The sequence below is a fragment of the Necator americanus genome, chromosome III, assembly GCF_031761385.1.
Source record: "Necator americanus strain Aroian chromosome III, whole genome shotgun sequence".
Taxonomy (NCBI): Eukaryota; Metazoa; Nematoda; class Chromadorea; order Rhabditida; family Ancylostomatidae; genus Necator; species Necator americanus.
In genome coordinates this window covers 36,094,321-36,117,590 of record NC_087373.1, presented here as the reverse complement: position 1 = coordinate 36,117,590, position 23,270 = coordinate 36,094,321, and the positions used below count along the sequence as shown (strand labels likewise).

Here is a 23,270-nt window from a genome sequence, read left to right as displayed (position 1 = left end):
GCTGATATAAAACTAGGTCCGGCGGCTGCGCCAGCTTTCATGCTCTTGATAGCGACTCGTACTCCCGAAGGAAAAATCCGTGCTGGGACTTCACCAGTGGAGATGATCGGGCTTGACACAGGAGTTGATGAGCAGAAAAGGTTTGAGTAGAACCTCTCTGTAATTATTTTCATCTCACGAAGAGAAGAGAAGGTGCAAGTCCCGTCTTCGCTCAGGAAAGCTGCTAGCTAAATGTTATATTCGCGGAGATCCCTGCGGCACTTCTTTAGACTCGTTCTTCTTTGTGCTGCTTCCAAAATCTTCTTCTGTCTGCATTGCGAGAGATCCTCCTGTAACGCTTTTCTGCAGCTAGTGTTTGCTACTAACCGCTCAATGTGCGATGCATTTGGATCAAGCCTCAAAGTCCTACTTTTTTTCAACAATTCCTTGGTGGTCGTCGAAATTCGATCCAAGTTTGTCGTATGCGGCTTCGAGACACGGTTAGCTCAGGCATGTAGTCATCCGAACAGCATCTCGTAGTCCACGTTTGAGTATGCAATCGTCGTAGACGACTCCTTTTCTCCTTCGTTGCCGATATCAGGTGCTCTTTCCCATCGTGAGGTTGAGTCGTGTTTTTACACAAGGGGACGGCGACCAGAGCCACTACAAAAAGATAGTGCTACCGCAACGTCAAGTAGACACCACCGTCGGTTGGTGGGCATGTGGTCAATCTCCGCATGAATCGGGCCATTGGGCGATTCCCATGTCAACCGAAGACGACCTTTCTTCATGAGAACAGAATTCTCATGAAAGAGGCGAGCGGCGGATTGCAGCCCTGCGAGACGACAGCCGTTTTCGTTTCGGTTCCGCACCCCAAATCTTTCGATCCTGCATTCCTCTTCTGTGGCCTTCCCTAGTTCTGCGTTGAAGTCTCCGACAACGAATTTGTAGAAGGACTTCTCGTTACGGATCACTTCCTCCAGCTCCTCGTAAAACGCTTCCAATGCGGATTCATCAGCTACTGATGTTAGTGGGTAGCAGTTGATGATACTGATGGGTTTTTGGCGCAGAGGGCGGAGGCGAAGAATGGCCAGACGATGTTACAGGATCTCTTGAGAATCGACAAGATGGACGACAGATGGGTGTGCAACAAAACCAACACCGCCTACATTTTGCGACGGAACCTTCCTCAGCGAATGAAGAGTGTATTGTCATTCATCTGTCAAACGTTGCTCCTTCTGCTCATCGTTTCATTGGGGTGCTGGGTAAAGGTTAAGCTGGAAAAGAATTCTGTGATCCTGTATGTTGAGATCAAATGCAGATTTAGCACGTTGCCATTGTTCAACAAAAACAACGTAGAAATGAGAGGAAGTTTGGCTACAACATCATCAACACCAACACAGTGATTACAGAGATCATTGAAGGGATAATAAAGTTTTGTCCGCTTTTGAAGACAAATCAAGTTAAAGGCATCACCCCATGAATCTGAGGTGGTACAGATTTCAGATGGAGTATTTGTATACGGGATCGGTATTATGGAAAGAAGGGTGATTCCGTCCATTTCTTTCTAATTGCCGTAAAAAACGGCTTCTAGCAATCCGACGCACTACTTTCTACAACGAGTTCGATTCGCGCCAGCCTTGTGCACGCATCTTCCGGGCTGTCTTTTACGGCAAATAGAAAGAAATGGAAGGAATCACCCACATCTCCATGATTTACTATGCCGTATACGAATACTCCACCTCATATCCGTACCGCCTCAGATTCGTGGAGTGATGCATTTAAACCAGAAGAAAATGAACAAAGTTCTGTGTAAAGCACTGATCAGCACAGCTGAAAAAAAAACACACGGCGCTTCTCTATTCCTGCTGTACTCAACTTCGTTTTGGAAAGAAGATTTTTTCAAACTATCATATTTTGTTCAAATATTATATATTAGCAGATCTTTAAATCTAGAATTGAGTTCTGACAGCTATCTTCTGCTCTCTCGTAAACGCAGCATTGAATAAATGTTGACCGCAAGAGAAGATAGTGGAGAATATGGGAAAAAATTGCACATAGTGTACTTTCCAATTTGGAATTATTGGTAAATGAAGCTGTTCATTGTCCTGGTCTGGTAAATAATCATTAATCCAATCTCTGCTTCTCATTTTCTGGCGCCGCGTCAGTATCTTCGGTCAGAAACATGCTTCATTTGTTTTCAGCAACTCTATCAAACAAGGAATTTGAAATTGGAAAATATTAAATGGCCGTTCGAGAAGGAGCTCTAATGATCGGGCTCAGTGCGATGATAAAAAACATCCGTCAAGTTTAGGGTAAAAACGATTAAAAAAAACTGAAGCACTTGTCATCACTCAATCATGTACTGTGCACGTGTGCGGCAGGAAAGAAAATCCCTATCTTTGCTGCTAAGTATCCGAAACTTACTACAGTTGCGGTTCAAGATCCTTCTCAGCAATATTTCCGCTCCAAATGGACAAAAAGCGCAAGTGCAGAGCAATCACAAACGAACTATCCCCATATCAAGACCTGTGCGTGGGCGAGCCATCAACTCCGTTATTAGAACCTTTGTGATCAGTAGTTGTAGTACATGGCTATCTGTTACTTTACCAGGCTCAGCAAGTGAGATAAACACTACCCGATGTGTAGTCCTATGAGTTTGTCTATCTTTTTGTAGAGGAGGCGTTTTAGAGGAAAAATCACTGATAGCTTTGATTTTTCCAGTCTCTGACGAAGGGGATAACACTGATGGCTGCTAGTTAACAAAGAAGGATCGTTGGCATCCTTGGCTACACTTCAAGCAAATCAATCAGAAATTCTCTTGATATATTGTGACTAGTCATTGATGGTCCTTGCGTAAACCTCAAACAAGTCTGAATTAAAGGCTGCATACCACGAATCTGTGGATTTCAGGTGGAGAATCCGTAGACGGGGTCGTAGATTATGGAGACAGAGGTAGTTCCGCTCATCTCTCCCTGCATCACTGCAAACAGCCGCCTCCAGAATGCTGTTTTGTACGACGCCATCTGTTGGAACGCTCCACCTCTTGCGCCGCCTCCGCGCTGCGATTCGTCCAAAATCAATTCGGACTGCCCCGATAGGCAGTAATGGACGCTACGCGTGCAAGGGTGGCGCGCTGCAATAGAAGGCATCGTGCAAAACAGCATTCAGGGACCGGCTGCTTGCAGTGATTCAAGGAAAGATGAGCGGAACTACCTCCGTCTCCATAATCTACGACCCCGTATACGGATATCCCACCTGAAATCCGTACCACCCAAGATTTGTGATATGCTGCCTTTAAAGTCGAACGCGTAATTAGGTCCCAGGCGGATTGATCAACGCTGCATTTTGTCCTTCGTCCTTTCCCATCTTTATTCGATAATTCCAGCTCATTCGTTTCCGTGACATTGGAGTCCATGGATGATGAAAAGAATCTGTTGAACAAGGAGAAATGCCACCTAATCCGGAATTTAAATAAATACGTGCTGGAAAACATGACCATAGTCATTGACGGGGACGAGGTGAGTTTATTTATGGATCGTTCTAATCCTGTATTCTTTTGTAGTACATAAGATGTTTACTCTTAAACTAGAAGATTCGATAACTCCTGCGCAATATTTCATGGTATTTCAGTCCCATCGTAATCCTAATTTAGATGTGAATTATAATGTGTGAACTAATGAAATGCACAATGACGTGCTCCGCCCACGCGGAGTGTAAAGCAGTTTTAGCGACCCCTTCTTACCGTAATCCAGGCGAATTCGCATGCTTTTTTTCTGGATGACGAGGGAAAGGGACCTCAACATCTCTCAACGCAGCCTATAACTTTGATTATCGAATACTATAACTTATAACCTACGTTCCCGTACCTTGCAAGGGTCCCATTGCCTAATTCACGGTAGCGATCCGTAATATGACTCAAGAGAATTCATTTGCTCTCCTGAACAAAGCAAAAATGATTTTTCTTAAGATTTACGATTTTCTCGAAGTATTGAACCAAACCTACCTCATCTAATTCATCAATTATTTATATACACAGATGTTTATTTCTATTTATTTATCTGCAGCTTTTTTACCTTATTTATTTTTTTAAATGAAGGATTATGGGAGATTAATATTGACGTCATTTAATTTGGATATAAATAAATTAGTTTCCAATTAAGTTCGTATTCAATTTAAAATTTTATTCATTCAGTTATGTCGGCTGATTTTCCTAGGTAGGCACGCTTTCATGAATGACTGCAGAATCAACATAATTTTTTTATTTTTTGAAAAAGTTCACCTAAGTCTTTTCGTTCAAAAGAACACTTTGGTTTATTGTTTCTGCGCAGCAGCTTTCTCAACACTATCCTTCGTCATTTGCCACCACATTTTTCTTTTTTCCTAGCAACTTTCACAAATTTCTGAGAATTATATTACTTCCCTATCCCTAGAGCTGATTCTATGAACTCAGAAGACATTTAATTCGTAAATTCTGGAAAGATTGAAACGCTGTAAACACGTTAGTAACCCTCATGACTAAATATTTGAAAAAATTTCCGACTTAAAATTCAAGTAGGTCAACACAATTTTATTCTGAGTATTAATTAGAACAGTTTAAATAGGATAAAAAGAATAGAATAAAGTAAAAGATATCAAAAAATAATTTTCAGGTGAATTTTGGAAGTGATGTATGTCCATCGCTCAAACAATGCACTCTCAGCAACACTATTGCCGATATCTTTTTTGATACGTTTTGGAATAGTCGAGTACGGTAATTTTTCCCCTTTCCCCAATCAACCAATGAACAGTTTAGTGATTTTGAGTTGAACTGTAAATATGCAGCTAAGAAAATTTTTTTGGACGCCATTCCAATTTTTCATTTTTTTTTCTTCTTCTCCAAAGTAATAAAGATGGATTGAGTGGTTTAGAAGGTTGATTCAAAAGATTTGTTGAGTTGAACCAATCTTTTTTTTACAGCTTCGAGCTGATCCACGGATCAAAATCGAATATCCAATAATGACGTTCTTCGAGAATAAAATGTTTCTACCAACACATCTCTATGGTGTACGATTGGACGGTAAAAATGAGATCAAATACGTTGAAATGGTTCATCTGATCTATCAAATCCCCTCATACAATAATGTCAGTTCATTTTTTTCCCCTTCTCAGACAGCTTCCCAAACGATGTCTCGAAATCCAGTATCTTCTTCCAGACATCATCAGACGATGTGTCCGTAGCATTTTCGAATGCGTTACGTAATGTGCTTGGCACTCCGCTGGCTCCGTTCAGGACCTCAATATTCAGTCACTCAATTTTGAAAGAGGAAATGCAAAAAAATGCCACCTATACGATACCGTTTATTTCGTTGACAATTCTGCTGCTTGTCAGTTTCACCGTCGGATCGTGGTTAGTGACAGCGTTTATAGTTCGTCGACATGCGGATACGGTAAGCTACATTTGTCGGGATTCAGCATGACTGGTGATTGGATCACTTCGAAACCGATTGAAGCAATGATTGGCGTACTCACATCCACAATGGCTATCATCAGTGCTGGCGGCGTTCTTTTTGCTCTTGGTGAGCCTTTTATTTATCAGGTAGGTGTTTGCCCGAAGCTGGTGACGATTTTCGAAGATGTTCTCTTTGGATTGATACATTTTCCTCTTTTTTTGCGCTGAGGTAGCGCGGCTTGCAGCCGGCCCACCGGCGGCATGCGGCCGACTTCCTCCTATTTTTGTCTTTTTTCTGCTATTTTCGCTAGTAGCTACACGTTAAGGTCACAGTTATGCCCTTCATCGCGTTGGCGATTGGTGTAGATGACGTCTACGTGATGCTGGGAGCTTGGCAGGACACACGACGTACTTTATCTCCTGAAAAGAGAATGGCGCTAGCTCTGGAAGAAGCGGGAAGGTATTGTCACGGTCAAACTCTCTCACATTCCTATAAATAATAGTAAATATTTCCAGCGCTATTTCCGTCACCTCAATAACCTCGATTTTATCGTTTGGAATCGGTTCCTTTTCTTCCACACCTGCTATATCGATTTTTTGTAAATTCATCATGGTCGCAGTAGCATTTGATTGGTTCTATCAGGTACAGGCTCCGCCCCTATCGATTTTTTCTATACAACGAATGATAGATCTATGGCGAAGTTTGTGCTGTTATAGTTGACCTTCTTCGCTGCTGTCATGGTTTTAGGAGCGAGAAGAGAAGCGGCTGGATATCATTGTATTTTTGTCTGGAAAAGATGTGAAAAGGGCGAAATTGAGAAGGTTTGGAACACATCCCATGGTCCCTCTTTGAAAGTTTTAGAACTAAAATTTTTTTTGTTTTTTTAACTATTTTCATTTCCAGGCCAAAGCTCCGGATGCTATTTCTCCTACGCGACATTTCTTCTGCAACGTATTTGCTCCACTTCTTTGTCATCCGGCATCTAGAATTACTATTGCAAGTTTTCTGGAACCGTCATGCCTCACTTTCATAAATTTTTTTGAGAAAATTCTCCGTTTTTCTAGGTTATAGTTTACATCTGCTACATATTCATGGCTTTCTATGGATGCGCGCAACTGGAGCCGAACTTAACGCCATCACGACTAGTGGTCGACGATTCCCCTCTTCTTCATTACCTCCATCTAGCGGAAAATAGAATTTGGGCAGAAGGTCTGATCGGAAGAGTATATATTAATAAAGCTCCGGACTTTAAGGATCCTCATCAGGTACTGGTCACATTAGATCACATTCATACTTTCTTGAAAAAAAAGAAAAAGTTTCTGATATTTATTCATTGGTTTTTTTAGTATTTACAGCAGAGATTTCAGATTGAAAGAGTCCTAAATCTTGTTCATGATCTGGAAAGCACACCGTATTCGATGGGACCTAATTCGACCTCATTCTGGTTAAAAGACTTCAACAACTACAGGCAGTATTTTGTGGATGATAATGAAAGGTACCATATGTGTGTATAGTAACGTATTATTTATTTTTTATCTTTATTTTTATTTAAATCCTTCGTTTCGTTGTATGTCGAGACACCAAAACCAATATCCCCTGAATAAATTATCGTTAACTATAAAATGTTTCGTTTTAAAAGTTTAAGGATTTCTCTTCCGAAGAAAAAAAAATTGACATCTTTCTTCCGATCATCACTCTTTGATTTTTACTGCCGTGTCACGTCGTTATACAATCTCTGATGACTTTGCCCCTATATTTATCATATAACAAGGTTTCCGTATGTTGTTTTCTTTATTTTTTTAATAGTTTATTTTACCACTTTCAACGAAATCTTTTTTTTTTAAAAAGGAAAGAAAACAACTTTTTTCTATTCTATCCCTTATGGTAAGATCTTGTGAATTCCATGATTTTCTACGGTAAAATTTACTCCTCCTCCGAAGCTAAAAATTCCAAACTTAATCAAAGTACGTATGCACCCTCGGAACGGGGATATTAAGAATATAATATGAGTTCTTTCAGAAAAATAGATTTTTGCGCCCATTTTTTTTTCTCAAACCAAACACTTATTCGTGCACACATGTTTCCTCCTGTACACCAGCAGGTTTGCACGTTCTGAAAAAAAAATCACAAACAATTTTTCTTTTTCCCTCCTTGTCTTTTCTACCGACTTATTTCAAAGAACCGTTCTGTGGTCGAGTTTAATTTTAAAACATTCAATTATAATTATCATTTTTTAATTTCATGTGTTCAGTTGTTTTTTTTATTTTTGTTTTCTGCATTTTTGTGGAAATGTGGGGGGCGCAAAGGTTTTTTCGGAGAAATTTTCTTAACTTTAATACTTTTCTCAGGTTTCTTCAGATTTTATTCCACGTTGAAATCCTTCTTACAAGTTTCATTCAACAACCATTGGGAAACAGATATTCAATGGGCGAATTACGGGCAAAAGGTAAGCAAGAGTTCCGAGCAGATGACTAGATAATCCTTAAAATTACTTCCTACTCGCATTGTACCTTTGTTACAGAATGAACGTGTGGATAAATTTGTATTCACCACAGCGTTCAAGATAGCAAGTTGGAATGTTCGAACGGAACTGCTGCTGATGTGGAGAAATATCACCAGTCATTATCCGGATCTGCAAGCATTTGTTTTCGATGAGAACAATTTTTATTCGGATCAGGTGACATCGTATTTACTTATTCCTTATATTTCACTGCTGTCTCCCGCATCTTTTGCCTTGTTTAAAAATATTTTTCCTTTTTATTTTAATTTCTTCAAGTTTAATTTCCTTCCATTTTAAATTTGAACTCTAATACTGAACTGGAGGTTCCTTTAGGCATGTCTAGTAACAGTTTTATTTCCATTAAAGGCATCAACCCACGAATCTGAGGTGGTACGGATTTCAGATGGAGTATTCGTATGTGGGATCGTAGATTATGGAGAGAAGGGTGACTCCGTTCATTTCTTCCTGATTGCCGTAAAAAAAAACGGCCCGGAAGATAAGGCTTCAAACGCTCCGGCGCGCTACTTTCTACGACGAGTTCGACTGGAGTTATGCACGCGCGGCATCTTCCTGTCGTTTTTTATACGGGAATTAGGAAAAAATGGGCGGAATTACCCTCCTCTCCATAATCTACGACCCCGTATAGGAACTCTCCACCTGAAATCCGTTCCACCCTAGATTCGTGGGATGATGCCTTTAAGAACGACAGTCTCAGAGGATCAAAGTTTTTCTGACCTCATAACTCGTAACTAACATAACTCTCGTAAGTTTCTCTATCGAACGGTGAAAGCAGAAAGGACACTACTGGAATTAGGTGTGATCTCTTCTTCGTAGTCCTGCTCTTAGAATTTGTGGCGATTCGAGGTTCCCTCTATCGTTGATATCGAAGTTTCCACTCCGTGTTAGTCAGTTGCACCCGCTCCCACTGTGTCTACGCTGTTAAAGGCATCACTCGACGAATCTGAGGTGGTGCGGATTTCAGGTGGAGTATTCGTATACGGGATGGGAGACTATGGAGAAGGTGGTGATTCCGTCCATTTCTTCTCGTAATTGCCGTAAAAACGGCCCGGAAGATACGGCTTAAGACGTTCTGGCGCACTATTTTCCACAAGGAGTTGGACTGGAGCGCGCCAGCCTTGTGCGGAGACGCATCTTTCGGGCCGTTTTTTACGGCAAGAAACGTAATCACCCCCCCCCCCCCCCGTAGTCTCCCATCTGAACACTCTATCTGAAATCTGCACCACCTCAGATTCGTGGGGTGATGCCTTTAAATCGTGTACTGTCTCCAACCGTAAGACGACCTGTGTATCCTCACACGCTTCAGCACCACAACCTGCCTTATATGTTTACCAGTCTGAACGTCTGGCTGAAGCCGGACTTCAGACTTCTCCTGGTGACCGCTTCACTTCAATTATAAGTACAAATTCAAAACAGGACCACTTCCCGTAAGTTTCTGTCAGAGAATTACACATGTGTTTTTTTTTTCAAAGGAAGCCAGTTCATTCAAAGAGTGAAATGTAACCAGTCTTTGAACGAAGGATTCGGCAAACATGGTGAAGGTAAAAAACAGTCGAGTAGGCATACGGAGACGTACATTTAATTGCTTGCAGTGTCACGGCCATAAAACGGTTCACAATGTCCCATTTACTTTACGACACTATCGTGTGGAATTGTTGAGCAGTGCTGGGGCACAATAATTCTGTTGACTCTAATTTCTGGCACCAATCCGACGACGTGGGACCCGTACCACTCCATTTAATAGCTTTCTGGCGCTGACGCACTAATCTGGGAGCCGTCTTCCTCTCTTTTTGGAATTTCGTGACACATACACACGTGACAGAATAAGCGCGTTATTGTATCGCAGGATTAGCTTCTTTACTGACCGCAGAACGACCTTAAGAATTAATTTATTATCTTAAGAATAGCTAGGAGGCTACGAAAATGGTAGAAAGATATGTACTGGATCATGCCTACTAGTCCTAGCCGCTTTCCGCCAAAGCCTTACGGCGACGGTTCGGCTCCGTCCATTGTTTTGTGTCGACACTTGAACGCTTTTCCGTCATACTGTATCTTCCCAGCACGCGCACAACATGTGCACCACAACAAATTCAGATGGTATCACGAAATACAACACACTATCTCTCTATCAATGCACCAGCGATTTCAAAATGGACGGTAATCGAAGAATGTAAACGACGACCATTTCGAAGGATTGATGTGGAACCATAAAAGCACAAAAGAGATAACCGGAACTGCTGGGACATCGTATCACGAATTTGACGTATTGCAGAAAATTCCGCGGAAACATTGAGTTCGGGTAGTAGATTACGGAAACAACCGTGGGTCCACTCATTCCCCTCTGATTGTCCTAAAAAATGGCGTGGAAGACGATGTTCTTTCCTACGAAATCAGCTGCAGTGCGCCAGACTTCTGCACGCACCGCGTCAACGAGCGAGCGGTCGAGGATTGATGGGGTTTTCTCATCAGCTTAGTTGAGCAGAATCATTGAGTAGGCTGCAAGAGGACCACGGCGCGCACAAGAGTGCGCGTTCTAACGCGCCTCGTAGGAACTAAAGCAGTTCCCACGCCACTTTCTAGGACGTTTAGGAGGAATTGAGCATGGTCACGCTCGTTTCCGTAACCTATAACCCAAAGCCTATGATTTCCCTTGGGTTTCCGTACCATGTCAATTTCGTGATACACTGCCCTTAGGTAGCTGAGGTCTGAGTGGGAATAGCTACGCGAGAGAAAGTAGGCAATGCGCCGGCTTGCTGGTGTGAGGCCGAATATATTGCCTGTGGGACGCGGTGGGTAATGTCCCCGGCCACTCTAATTGTGTGGAACGACGAGCGAATCGCGATAGAATTCAAAGTTCTGGAAGAACTCAAACTCGATAACAGTGACAATTAATCTCCCGACGGGACCCTCTTTCGATAGCGACGGTCACAGCAATCGAATGCTCTCTGCGTTGCTACCACCCTTTTTCCTAGTTCGAGTCGAAAATTGATTGACTAAAGGAGAAAAGTTGATCAAGTGCAAGGCGTTAATGGATACTGACGGGGATACGTCTACGCGTTCGATTTAAACACGTATGCAGCCTCGAAATAACCTGCGATGGTAAACCAATCCGTTACGACAGTGTTTCTATCCTCCCAGACAAGTTTCGTAACAATTTATCAAACCTGGATGGATATCAAGGTTTGAGTAACACTAGGGCGGTACCGAAACATCGACCGTACATCCGTAGCCGGACCTCTTCCTGACCGCGCTAAATCTGCATCCAAAAGATAAATTAGAAGAAAATTGTAGAAGATACCTCTCAAAAGTTAGTTTTCTATAGATTAATATAAACTCAACGATGCTGCGATATTGACGAGTATTTTCGCCAGATATGATCCAGATATGACCAATTAAACGATTTCGGAGTTAAATCTAAACTTCGAGAGAACATCCAGAGAACAACGTTTTGCAAAGTTACCTCATCCCATTTCGAACATTGTATTTCAGAGATTGTAAAGAATCTCAAAAATTGTAAAAAAAAATACTGGAAAGCATTTTCCGGTCTAACATACTGACGCAAATGTAATATGAGCGCTTGCACCAAAAGTGTATTTTTTTTGCTAATAATTACGACTGTACTCGGTAGAAAAAATCTGGATAAAATACAAATTTTTCTTCACTTTTAGGATTCCAGAGATACGACGAATTTTATAATATTATGCAACTTTGTTGGAAATTTTTAAAGAGTTATCCATACTTTGTAAGCGGAGTTTCACCTATACTTTCTTCAATGCTTCAATGAGTTTAACATGATATTCAGCGTTCAATTCGTGCAGCATTTTTCCATTTTTTCCATTATGTAACATTTTCCTTTTTTTCTAATTAGTCCGTTTTCTACGGGAAAAAATTCCCCTTAAATCTCGATTTTTCGCGATTTTTCGAGTGATTTATTGAGGATTTTGGTCCGAGGTCCTTAATAAATGTTCAATAAATAAAATAAAATAAATAAATAACATTCTTTCGCAGTAAATTCAATTCTCAATAAATAATGTTGAGGTCCGAGATACTATCGTAATTTTCAGATGCTCGAACTTCAAACCACTACTCTTCAGTCACTTGGAACCGCGATTCTCACGTTGATATCAGGTTTTGTGTTTTCTTATTGCTATTTTCCTTTTTTCTTCGCATTTTTGCTGCTGATTTTTAGTATGAGTAAACAGAAAAAGATTTTTTCGGATGTATCTGCTAATTCCTCGCTATAATTCCAGTATGTATACTTTTTGTTGCGGAATCGTCGATAGTTTTCTGGGTAACGTTCAGTTTGATCTCGATGGATATCGGTACAGCTGGCTTCCTCTCATTATGGGGTGCTGATCTCGATCCTACCACTGTCGTTAACATTTTGGTGAGTTTCTTGCGAAGGTACCCATTATCTGTGTTATTATTATTATTATTATTATTATTATTATTATTATTATTATTTTCAATATTATTCGTACTTCAAAGTCCTTATTGTTTTCTCCTGAGTGGTTGCTACGGAATTTCTTCCACTTTTTTTTTCTGGAAAATTGACCGCTTTGTTTGTTATCTCATAAACTTGGTGTCCGAAAATTTCAAAAAACGAAGGGAAAATTTTCACTTTATTTCCAGTTTGGAACATATTTCTCATCCTGGACCCTGTGGCCATTCTTTGGTTCGAGATAATAATTATGCGGAAGAAATAAGTTAATAAATGAAGTAAATGAGTAAATAAATATCTAAAAAGGTGACTAAAAAAACAATTAATGGATGAAAATATTTTAAAAAAAAACAAGCAAATAAAGAAGCAATTGACTAAATAATAGTATGGTCAGCGTTTATTTTCTAGTCACCTTGGGCGGTTCACTCTTGCTTTTATTTGTTTGTTACGTTCAATGGCATGTCGAAAGGGTGTGAAAACAAGGATGAATATAAACAAATACAGAAAATACATGGTAAAAAAAACTGCAACAAGAATACAACGAGCAAGGATTTGTCCCGTTTACGATTCTGGAACAAAGATGATTTAGTATTCAAACGCGTCCAAAATTCAGGATGTTAGCTATTAAGGCCAGAGGAGTTATCAATGTTTCGAGGCGCTTCGGTGGAGCGTAGCGGCTAAGAGCGTGGTCAAACCCGTGGTGACACCAACCACTGCTGCTGCTTGCGACGGTCCCGTCTCGGTTCCAACTGCTCCCTCCATCGCGCCGTTTCGAACGCGTACGCATACGCACCGCAACTACACTCGTGATTCATGTCGTTCTGACCGGACTATAGCAACGACGTCGGATCAAAAATTTAAGCGTAACGCTAGTGTAAGGCAGACAAATAAAGTAGAAGCTGGGTAGTTTTTGAACGTTCCCTTGTCTTGAAACTTCGGCATATTCTGCCTATTTTTTAAAGTAGTGTGCCTAAAAAATAACAACAACAAAATGATAATGCCCATAAATAAAAGTTCTATCTGAAAAAAAACCTCGCAGGCACACTATTCGAAAACACGGAAGACGGATAGTTTGATTCAAAAATATAGGTAAAAAATAAATAATAAAACAAATATAATAATGATTAATAAATATAATAATTAATAAATATAATAATAATAAATAATATAACAATCCAGCCGCTTGTGACATTAGTAACAGTAACAAACAAAGACAAACACTAAATAGATGAACAGTACAGTAAACAAACAAATTAAAGGCATCGAAAGGTTGACGAATAAAGAGGAATTTGAAAGAATCCGTTTATTCGTTATCTACCGTAGGCGTTTTGGGTCTGGGAAAAGAATCTTCAGTGAGGATCTCTCACCTTCTGTAACAGGAGACCAATGACCTGCCAACCCACCACCCCTTATGCTTTGAAGGGCTAGTGTAAAATTGTAAATTGTGAAAAAAATTGTAAAATTGTAAATTGTAAAAAATGTAATGTAAAAATGTAAAAATGTAGTAAAAAATGTAATGTAAAATTGTGAAAGAAAATTTGGTGTAAAAGTCAGGCGAAATTCTAGTGAGCTCTCGTTTCCATCCTGTTCTTTTGTTTTGTTTTATCGGACACCTGCATTTGTTTTCAATAAGTGAATAAATAAATAAGGAACGCTAAGAAGGTCGTTCTAGACCTCACATAGACTTCCCTATCCTTTTCTTCTTATTTTCTCTCTATTTTCTAATCACGTCGCTTGTAACAAATAAGGAGGTTGTATGAAATAAAAGAAAATAATAAAAAATAATAAAAATAAAAAAAGAAACTATCCAATTAGTTTTGTTTTCTTCGGAATTCCTTTTCATATTTTTGACGTTTTACGGCCAGCTCCTTCCTTTAGCAGTTTGTTCAAAGATTTTTATTTTATTTATTTATTTTTATTTGTTTTATTTTTTAGATGTCTATTGGACAATGTATTGATTTTGCCACGCATGTCGGATATCGTATTTATCGATCGGAATGTAAGGATCCGAATGAACGAATTCGTGATGCTATGGGCGCTATAGCATGGCCGGTACTACAAGCGGGAAGCTCCACTCTCCTGGGTAATTTTTCACAGCAATCCACGAGAAATTTCCCGCTGACTATAAACACCTTCCGTTCGGGTATTGCAGCGATTGTTGTGATGATTCTTGTTCCCTCAAATGCTGTTCGAATGTTTGCACGAACATCGGTGTTGGTTGTCGCTACGGGATTATTTCATGGATTATTCGTCTTACCTGTCATCATACGGTATGTGCTTGCGACGAAGGAAAAACAACTACTGTTTACTATGGGTCAAAGGGGAAAAAACCCTGAATGATCTATTCCAGAACATTCGCCAGTCATGCAAAAGCTCATGTTCCAACGGCAAGGAATGATTGAGGAGCGGATATCTTCGGATCGAATCCTTGAACCACGATACTTAAGGGTCAACGTAATTTTGTCGTATTTTTGTGCGATTCATTTGCTTGAAGCATTTATCCCACGGTATAAATATAATATTTTTAATGTGTGGGAAAATTTCGGAAAAAATATTTAAATTAAGAATATTTACAGGAACTGTGTTAGGATTGACTGCAACCCATAAATTTATTAATTAGAAAACAATTAATAACTAATTAAACAATAAAATAATAATACAAATGAATAAAATGACACAAAATACGAAAATAATTTAAAAAGGTAAAAATTAAAATCTAAGAAGATTAAGAATTATTGTTGATAAGAAATTAAAATATTCACAGAGGTATTCGTATATCGTATCGATTATCGTATCGTAGACATACGTGATCACAGAAGAATTACAGAAAAAAAGTGATAAAAGAGTAAAGTAAGTAAAGTAGCAGAAAAAAGTGAATTTTGGAAATAAATGTGAAAATAACAGAACGAATAATAAATAAGTACGTAAATAATGATTAGATAGTCAATAATCAATTACAAGTGATAAATGATTTTTAAATAACTGTGAAAGCAATCCATAAAACGAGCCATGTGTGGTCCAATTTCCTGTGGATCTATCGAAGAGTTATCGACCAGTAATTGACGTGATCTACCATCGATCCACAATTCAAACGGTCACCCGACTCGCAGGGTCTTAGGGTCGACCGATCACTTCTGATCCCGGCCTATTTCTGAATCCTGTTTTTTTTTCCCTCACCTTAATGTATTTATTTGCTGTAATCAATCGAAAACATCCTCATCTGCTGCATTTTTTCGGTTTTTTTTTCCCACGAATTGTTGTTATTTGTTTATTTTTTTCCCCCGGGAATTATTGACGTCCTTGTTCATGTACTTATGATATAATTTCCATGCACATAACCCATAGCCAGGAGGCTAGGAATTTTAACTTAATAACTATGTTGAAATAGAATTTTATTTTATTCATAAGAGTTTTAAATTATTACGTTAAGATGTTTAAATTAAATTAATGTTTAAATCAATTTTTATGTTTAAATTCCCGTTTCATCGTCTCGTTTTCATCTTCTCAATGAGAGGAATCGGAGATAATGAAGTCACTAGAGGTAAGGATTTGTTTTATAAATTTTCCTGGATTTCTTGGTCAAATTTACTATTTCGTAATGGATTCCTATCCCTGTGGAACGTATGTGATCCTGTATCATGGAAATTTTCATCTCATCGTGATGATTCACTCTGGTAGATCACGTGATCGTGGCAAAACGAAGAGCACTACTGAACGCCGTTCTAAGGCGGAAATCACTTATTTTTATTATTTATCATTTATTTTTAAAATTGACGATATCATAAGGTACGGACCTTATCCATAAGCGAAAAAGAAATCGTTTCCGTCCGAAAAAAAAACGCGAGATTTTTTGCTTTTCTCTGGATTTGGAATCTGAAGGTCCCCCTAAAAATTTCGTCGAATATTTCGACTCCCAAAATTAAATCTGACCTCGATACTATGTACATATGGTGATCCCGTATTTGGTGGAGATTTCTGTTTACCCTAGTCCTTCGATCCCCTCTTCCAACGGGTATTTCAAGTGGTCTACACCTCCACCATTGAATTCGACCGACCGGCCGTCTAGTACTGTTCTTTAACGTTTCTCGCTTTTTCCTTTCGTTGTGTGTGTTGTAATATCCGGTCCGGAGAATCCTGAAGAAATTTTTCCTTGCCTCGTATTCAATTTCGATACACTATTCAGCTGCTTGTCGTGCAGATTTTTTTGTTGTCAATATCAACTGTATATTTGCACTCTAAGCATAGATTCTGGAGAAATAAAGTCCTTCCACGGATGCGATCTCCCTCGATCAAGCACTTTTAATCTGATAATAATGAACCAATTTAAAAATGGGCCAATAATTAATGTATTAATAATAATTCATTTGATATCTGATTTGATCTGATAGTAATGAACTAATTCAAAAATACGCAAATAATTAATCAATAATTAACATATAATCAATTAATTAAACAAATAATAAATAATTAAGGGAAATTTCATTTCTCCCCACAGTTGGTCCTTATTCTCTCTTGGTGGTGGAAAGCCGTTCAAGGATAGCAAAGTTGGTGAGCCCTTGCGCTTGTGGTCCCCCTATCCGTTCGCTCACGGTCCCTGACGAACTCCTCCGTTCGAGATTAAGTTGGTCACCGAAACCCTGGTATCTGTTTATCGTTCTAGCGTTCTGGGTCTGGAAAAAGGACCTCGCGTGAGGATTTCTCACCTTCTGTAGCAGGAAAATGACCTGCCAACCCAGCACTCCTCATGCTTTAAAGGGCCAGCCTTGTTGTGTAAAATTCAGGCGAAATTCTAGTGAACTCTGTTCCATCTTGTTTTTTTTCTGTTTATGGCACACCTGCAGGTGTTTCAATAAATAAATAAATAAATAAAAAGGAGAAGGCTTATTGGAACGTTTCGACAGTTCAACTTATTCTAATACTTATCCTAATAAGTAGCAGATCAATTACAGTACAATTTTGCTTCCTAGCGAGAAAACATCGAAAAAGCCCAGCGGTGCAGCAGAGACTAAACTTAGTAATTTAATTTTAAATTTTGGTAATTTGAAAACAATTTTTTTGCTTTAGTTTTGTTTTAAATTTAGTTAATTTTAATTTTTATTTTTAAAAACTTTATAAAGAGATTTGCTTCTGTAACGTAGCAAAAAACACTCTCCTCCATCCAACTCTGCTTTTAAGGATATTTTATTATTTTGTAAGGGATCTGTTTTGTCCCTGAACATTTATATCCTAAAAATAGGTGCCCGACCGCTACGTTAATTGTTAGGATCGAGAAGAAATGACTTTTTTAAACATGTTCAAGGAAATTGCATTCAAATAGCGTCAAAAATTTGATGCAATTCTCCAGGATTGATAAAGTTTTTCTCATGATAAAGTTTTCTCTTTCTTTTTTAGAAAAAGAAAAATGGCAGAAAAAAGACTTTTAGAAAAAAAGAACCAAACTGTTACTGGTTATCTTGAAAGAATAATACTTCCACTGATGAAAAAATTTTCTGAATTCTCATTTTTTGCTCCAATTCTTCGAGTCGTAGCGATCAACTAAGCAACTACAAAAAACTACTACTTTTTTAGTGGTAAAATATTTAAGTGATCAATCAGCAATAGACAATTCAGCGGGGATTCGTGGAATTTTGAAGGAAAATAGATTTTCTAAACCATAATAACTCTAGTGAATGGGATGTGGTAATTTTAAAGATTACCCACGTTTTTTATATTCATTTTTTTTGTTTTATGTGTGTCAATTCATGTTTTTATATTTATTTAGTTATAAATTTATATATTTATTTCTTTTTAAATTAATTCTAGTGAACAGCATGTGGTAATTTTGAGGATTATCCACTTTTTTATATTTATGTTTTATCATTTGCGTTTATTCATGTTTTTATATTTATTTATTTATGTTTGGATTACAGATTTCATGCGTAGCATACATATATTTTGTTTGTACATTTTTTTCGCATTTTGTATTTCGTTTTTCCCTCGAATCCGGATTTTCCCGTTTTAATGCTTTGCTCGGTTGATTTTCCTGTGCATATGTAGTTCTGGTCGTTCATAGATGTGAATGCTGTAACTCAGGTTTTCCTCCGGAGCGTTTTTGAATCCTCACTGAAATGTTATATCCTAGAACATGCCAAAGAATATGCGCTGCCGGTTCCACCCTCTCAGCTATTTCTGGACATAAAAAACCGTTCCTAGTGCGGTTAACCGCACCGCATTTGACTTTTCCTGTGAATAGAACGAGAAAATTCTTTAAAAATGTTTTATAACCCATTTATCTAACATTTTATTACCTTTTCTGATTACGTCAAAGGAAAAAATTTAAAAGTATTAATTTTTTATGATTCAAAAGAAAAAACAAACACAAACGATGACATTTTCTTCCCTTCTCCCTTAGTTTCATCATTTCCGTATTTTTTTAAGTTCAAAATTCTTCCGGTGATCAGTTCTGGTCGAGTGGATCCCTCGAATCGCAAGAATCTATGCCTTGTAGTGTCTAGTTCAGTTTTTTGCTACCATGGTAGCTGTAATGTGTAGAAGTGAGCAAAAAAGATTTGCTTGCGACACTAGAATTCCAGTGTTTCTCGTTGTACTCGCATATCGCATCGATCGATATCCATGTCAATTACTGTATCGATCTTCCAAGATTCAGTCCACAATTAAAATCCTTTTTTCTAATGTTCCGGGTTGCCTAAATTCTACCTTGCGTTCTAAAAACATTTTATTTTATCCTATGATTGACGAAGGAGACAACGCCGAAACGTTAGCCGTAATAAATTTTGTTAACAATCTTGGCTGTTGCTTAAATTCGACTATCAACAAGTTGCTATCCTATGATTATTTTTATAGATTCCCTCCGCAGAATCGATCGGGTAAAAATCACCTCCATCCCCTTCACAGAAACCTGAAAATAATTACGTGTTACCTGAAAATTTCCAGGAAGACGAAAACTGGAAAATAGAAGGAAACGCGTCTCTAATCAATTTGCTAAAATTCGATGCAAAAAAAACGTTTTGGCGCAGAATTCTGTTGAATTCCTGCAGCTTTGTCTCGGCTAAAAAATCCTAGCAAATCCCGGCCATACTTCTCTTCTCCTAGTTTGTTATACATTGGCACTCGACTGCTTATTCGGATTCGAATTCATTTGAGTGTTCGAATGCTCGAATTTCCCCAAGTATTCGAATGATTCGAACGCTCGCCGTTCGCTGTAGATCCTGTAGATGTCAAGACGTTCGAGTATTCGTTCGAATTCCGATTTCTGTGACCCATCTCGAACCGCCTTGTTCTCCGTGTTGTGTTCCATTTAAGCGATTTTCTCTCCTTTTTTCTCTTCTTCTCGATTCTCGATTCTTTTTCTTTTCGTGCCAGGACCTCGCATACAATCGTAGGTACGATGGCGGTTGTTTTGAGGTCATCCATTCATATCGATGCGGTGCAGATTCGTGGTTTTTTTGTTTGTCATTCGCATTACTCGAGTGTCGTGACCGGTCCGGTTCACTAGCTTTCACGTGATTTTGCGAAATCACCGCCACTAATATTTTTTTGTTACACATAGATAATATTTCTACGATTTTTGCGATTTCTATGATTTTATTTATTTTTTAAAATTATTACCATTTACTATCATTTAATATTTAATTTTTCTATCTATCTATTTTTCTATCTATTTTTTCATCTATCTATTTTTAGATTTCTTTATTTTAATTATTTCACAATTAAATTTAGATTTTTTTAATTTTAGTTATTTTTTAATTATTATTCTATTTCTAGTTTTCTAATTTTTTAATTTATATATCTTATTTGTAATAGTTATAAGTTAATTATTAAAGTAATAATTATGAACTATAATTATAATAATGTAATTTTTAGAATATGTATTTTCGTCTTCTTCCCACAAACACATGATATTTTTTGGGTCCTAGACAGAAAAATCTTGGAACAGTGACTTCTTCAGTGTTTTTAATCAAATAATGCTCGCCTCTATTCTCTAGTTTATTCGTCAACATTTTAATTTCTATTTAAGGTGTTTGTTTTCTATTTTATGAGTTTTTTAAAATCTAGTCTCTATTTTACGTGTTTGGAACCTTTTTATTCTTTCGAAAAATTCACGTTTGAGTTCGGTTCTGCTGCGTTACGTCATTTATACTCTTGCGCTGCGGAAAAAAAAAATTCTAAAGTTTAATGATGTTGTTAGTTTGGTGCAAAAATTATATGTACAAGTAATAGAACATAAATATTGTAGTTGTATTTTCTGCATATTTGTTTATTCGTTTATTTTTCATTATTATTTGTTGTTACTATTTGCGTTTATACTCTTGCGCTGCGAAAAAAAAATTCTAAAGTTCAACGATGTTGTTAGTTTGATGCAAAAATTATATGTACAATTAATGGAATACAAATTTTGTCATTGTATTCCCCATATATTTGTTTATTTGTTTTTTTACTATTATTTATTATTGCTATTTAAAAAATTTGTTTATTTGGATCGAAGCTTAATCTTTCCTTCACATGGCAGCTTCGCTTCCGATTATTCACCGGGACTACCCGATGGGGTCCCGTTTGCTGCATTGTTGGAGATTCCAGAAATTTCTGGCGGAAGTTCCGAAACGAACCCAATGACTTTTCCATTTCATGCGTGGTTCCTACAGTGTGTTATTAATCTATTTATTTATTTATTCATTTATTTATTTTTTCCATGTATGTTTTAAGGGTATACACAAGAACACACAACACAAACATTCCCTGTAAAACATAAATAGTAGTACATAGATACAATAGAAGAAACGTTTTATACACACATCATTCAATATTTTACGAAACTTTTGAAAAGCATAGCCAACCGACTACAGTAAAGATACGTATCGATTGAACGATTAGCTACTTCTTGCTGATGCAATATGATGATCATCTTCATTGCGCAAATGTGTGTGCGTGTGTGCGCGTATTCGCAACTTTTTCCCACCACGATACAACAACAGCGCAACCTGATTGCGATTATGGAGCCGGGAAAAAAATTAGGTTGATTGTGACTGGGAATTGTCTCAATGAACAAGGTCGAATTCCTCACTACATCCACATATATATTTATAGGGATCTTCCTTTCAGCACTCGCTGTCCCTCTGCGATTTTCATCCACGTTCAAGCTCTCAGGAACGATTTATCGGGACGATTTTTTCCTCTATACATATATATATATATATATATAAAAGGATAAAGTCACTGGCGTATCAATCCACTCGGGATGCGCCAACGCGTTCTACTGGAATTCGTAATCGTTGAGGTTTTGGAACCCAAACAATGACTTGCGGGGGTCAGCGAATGACGAAGTCAGAGTTTTTATCCTCCCAGATAACTCTGGTAGCAATTTATTGACCCCGGAGGGATGAAAGGCTTATTTTCCACTAGGGCGGCGGTTTCGAACCCTCGACCGTGTAGTTACTACGGACCTCTAACCGACTGCGCCACACCCGGTCCGTATATATATATATATATATATATATATATATATATATATATATATATATATAGAAGAGGATTTTTTTTCGAGATACTGGATTTTCTTTTATTTTTTAACTTGTTATATTTATTCATTTATTTATTTGTTATTTTATTTTTATTATTATATTTATTTGTTGTTTTATCTTATTTTATTTTATTTTGTTTTTTAATTGTTATATTTATTTGTTTATTATTTTGTTTTATTTTATTTTATTTTTATTATTATATTTATTTATTTTTTCGTTTTATTCTATTTCATTTTATTTTATTTTGTTTCATTTCATCTTTATGTCCCAATTCTGCATTTCTTTGCAAATTTCTTCGGTTTTCTTCAATGAGATACTGTAGAGCAGTTTTGAAGTTTTTAACTGGGGTTTCTGGATGTAAAATCGCTCGATCCTGTCGTTCTACATGTGCATCGCAAAGTATTATAAAAAGAAACGGAAAAAAAGTTCTGAAAAGGTAATCTCTTCATCTTTTGCTCTTACACTACCGCCAAGAAATTTCAAACTTCCTTGGGCTCGTTTTTTTTTGCATCATTAGGTTTATCGTGGATAACACTACACAGCATCCCTCCTCCATCTCGATTTTCAATTTTCACTTCCCAATTTTTTTTCTCACAATTTTTATTCTTTCTTTTCTATTTTCTTAGTTCATAACTCAACTTTTTATGACCTACACTTCTTTTCTCTGTGACTTTTTTTCCTTCCTCTCCACATTTTCTCTTCTCTAACGGTGAATCTTGAAGCATATGATTCAAAATGGATTTTGGTTAGAGTTCTTTTCCGATATTCTTAGAACATTCCCAGATTTCTATCCTCCTAACTCATTAATTTTCTTTCTTTTCTTCTTTTCTTTTTCTATTTTTTTTTATCCATAACAACTTTCCATTCACTACACTTCCTTCCTCTGTAGAATTTTTCCTGCCTTCCACCATTTTTCCCCTTTTCTTCTTAAAACAGATTTATTTTTCTTTCCGAATCCATCAGAAGAAACTACCAAAAAAAGATTCTCTTTTTCTTCTAAACCTTTTCTTTTAAAGCTTACTGCTTTTTGTGAAAGAATTCTATTGAAGAATTTCCCCTTCACTATGGATCCACCTTCAAAAACCTTTCCGAATTTTTTTTTCATTTTAAAGGGATCTACTTATCCAGTTTCTTTTCCATTCACCTTTGAAAATAATCGAATAAAGTGAAGTATTCATGTATGTATGTCCAAATATTTACGATTATTCGAAAGACAAAGAGAAGAAGCCACGTGATTGACATCAATATGTAGTGTTACACGGCGTTAATAATATTCGTCTGATTAAATTTGTATTTATTTATTCATTAAATTCTATGCAGGAAATGGAAAAATTGTGAAAATGAATAATCAACAAAAATGATCTAAAATGATTAAAATCTTC

General features: G+C 37.5%; 1 protein-coding gene across 1 annotated transcript; it reads left to right on the top strand.

The window, feature by feature from the left end:
* Positions 1 to 39: 39 nt before the first annotated feature.
* RB195_012055 (uncharacterized protein) lies at positions 40 to 14,772 on the top strand (the record flags this gene model as incomplete). Its single annotated transcript, XM_064193734.1, has 19 exons — positions 40 to 140; positions 3,368 to 3,500; positions 4,632 to 4,727; positions 4,939 to 5,103; positions 5,175 to 5,368; positions 5,434 to 5,557; positions 5,737 to 5,870; positions 5,927 to 6,053; positions 6,128 to 6,232; positions 6,315 to 6,407; positions 6,476 to 6,676; positions 6,779 to 6,906; positions 7,770 to 7,857; positions 7,933 to 8,088; positions 11,994 to 12,057; positions 12,180 to 12,316; positions 14,306 to 14,453; positions 14,523 to 14,640; positions 14,721 to 14,772. The coding sequence occupies 19 exons, from the start codon at positions 40 to 42 to the stop codon at positions 14,770 to 14,772; spliced, it is 2,364 nt and encodes a 787-aa protein (XP_064051317.1).
* Positions 14,773 to 23,270: the final 8,498 nt, after the last annotated feature.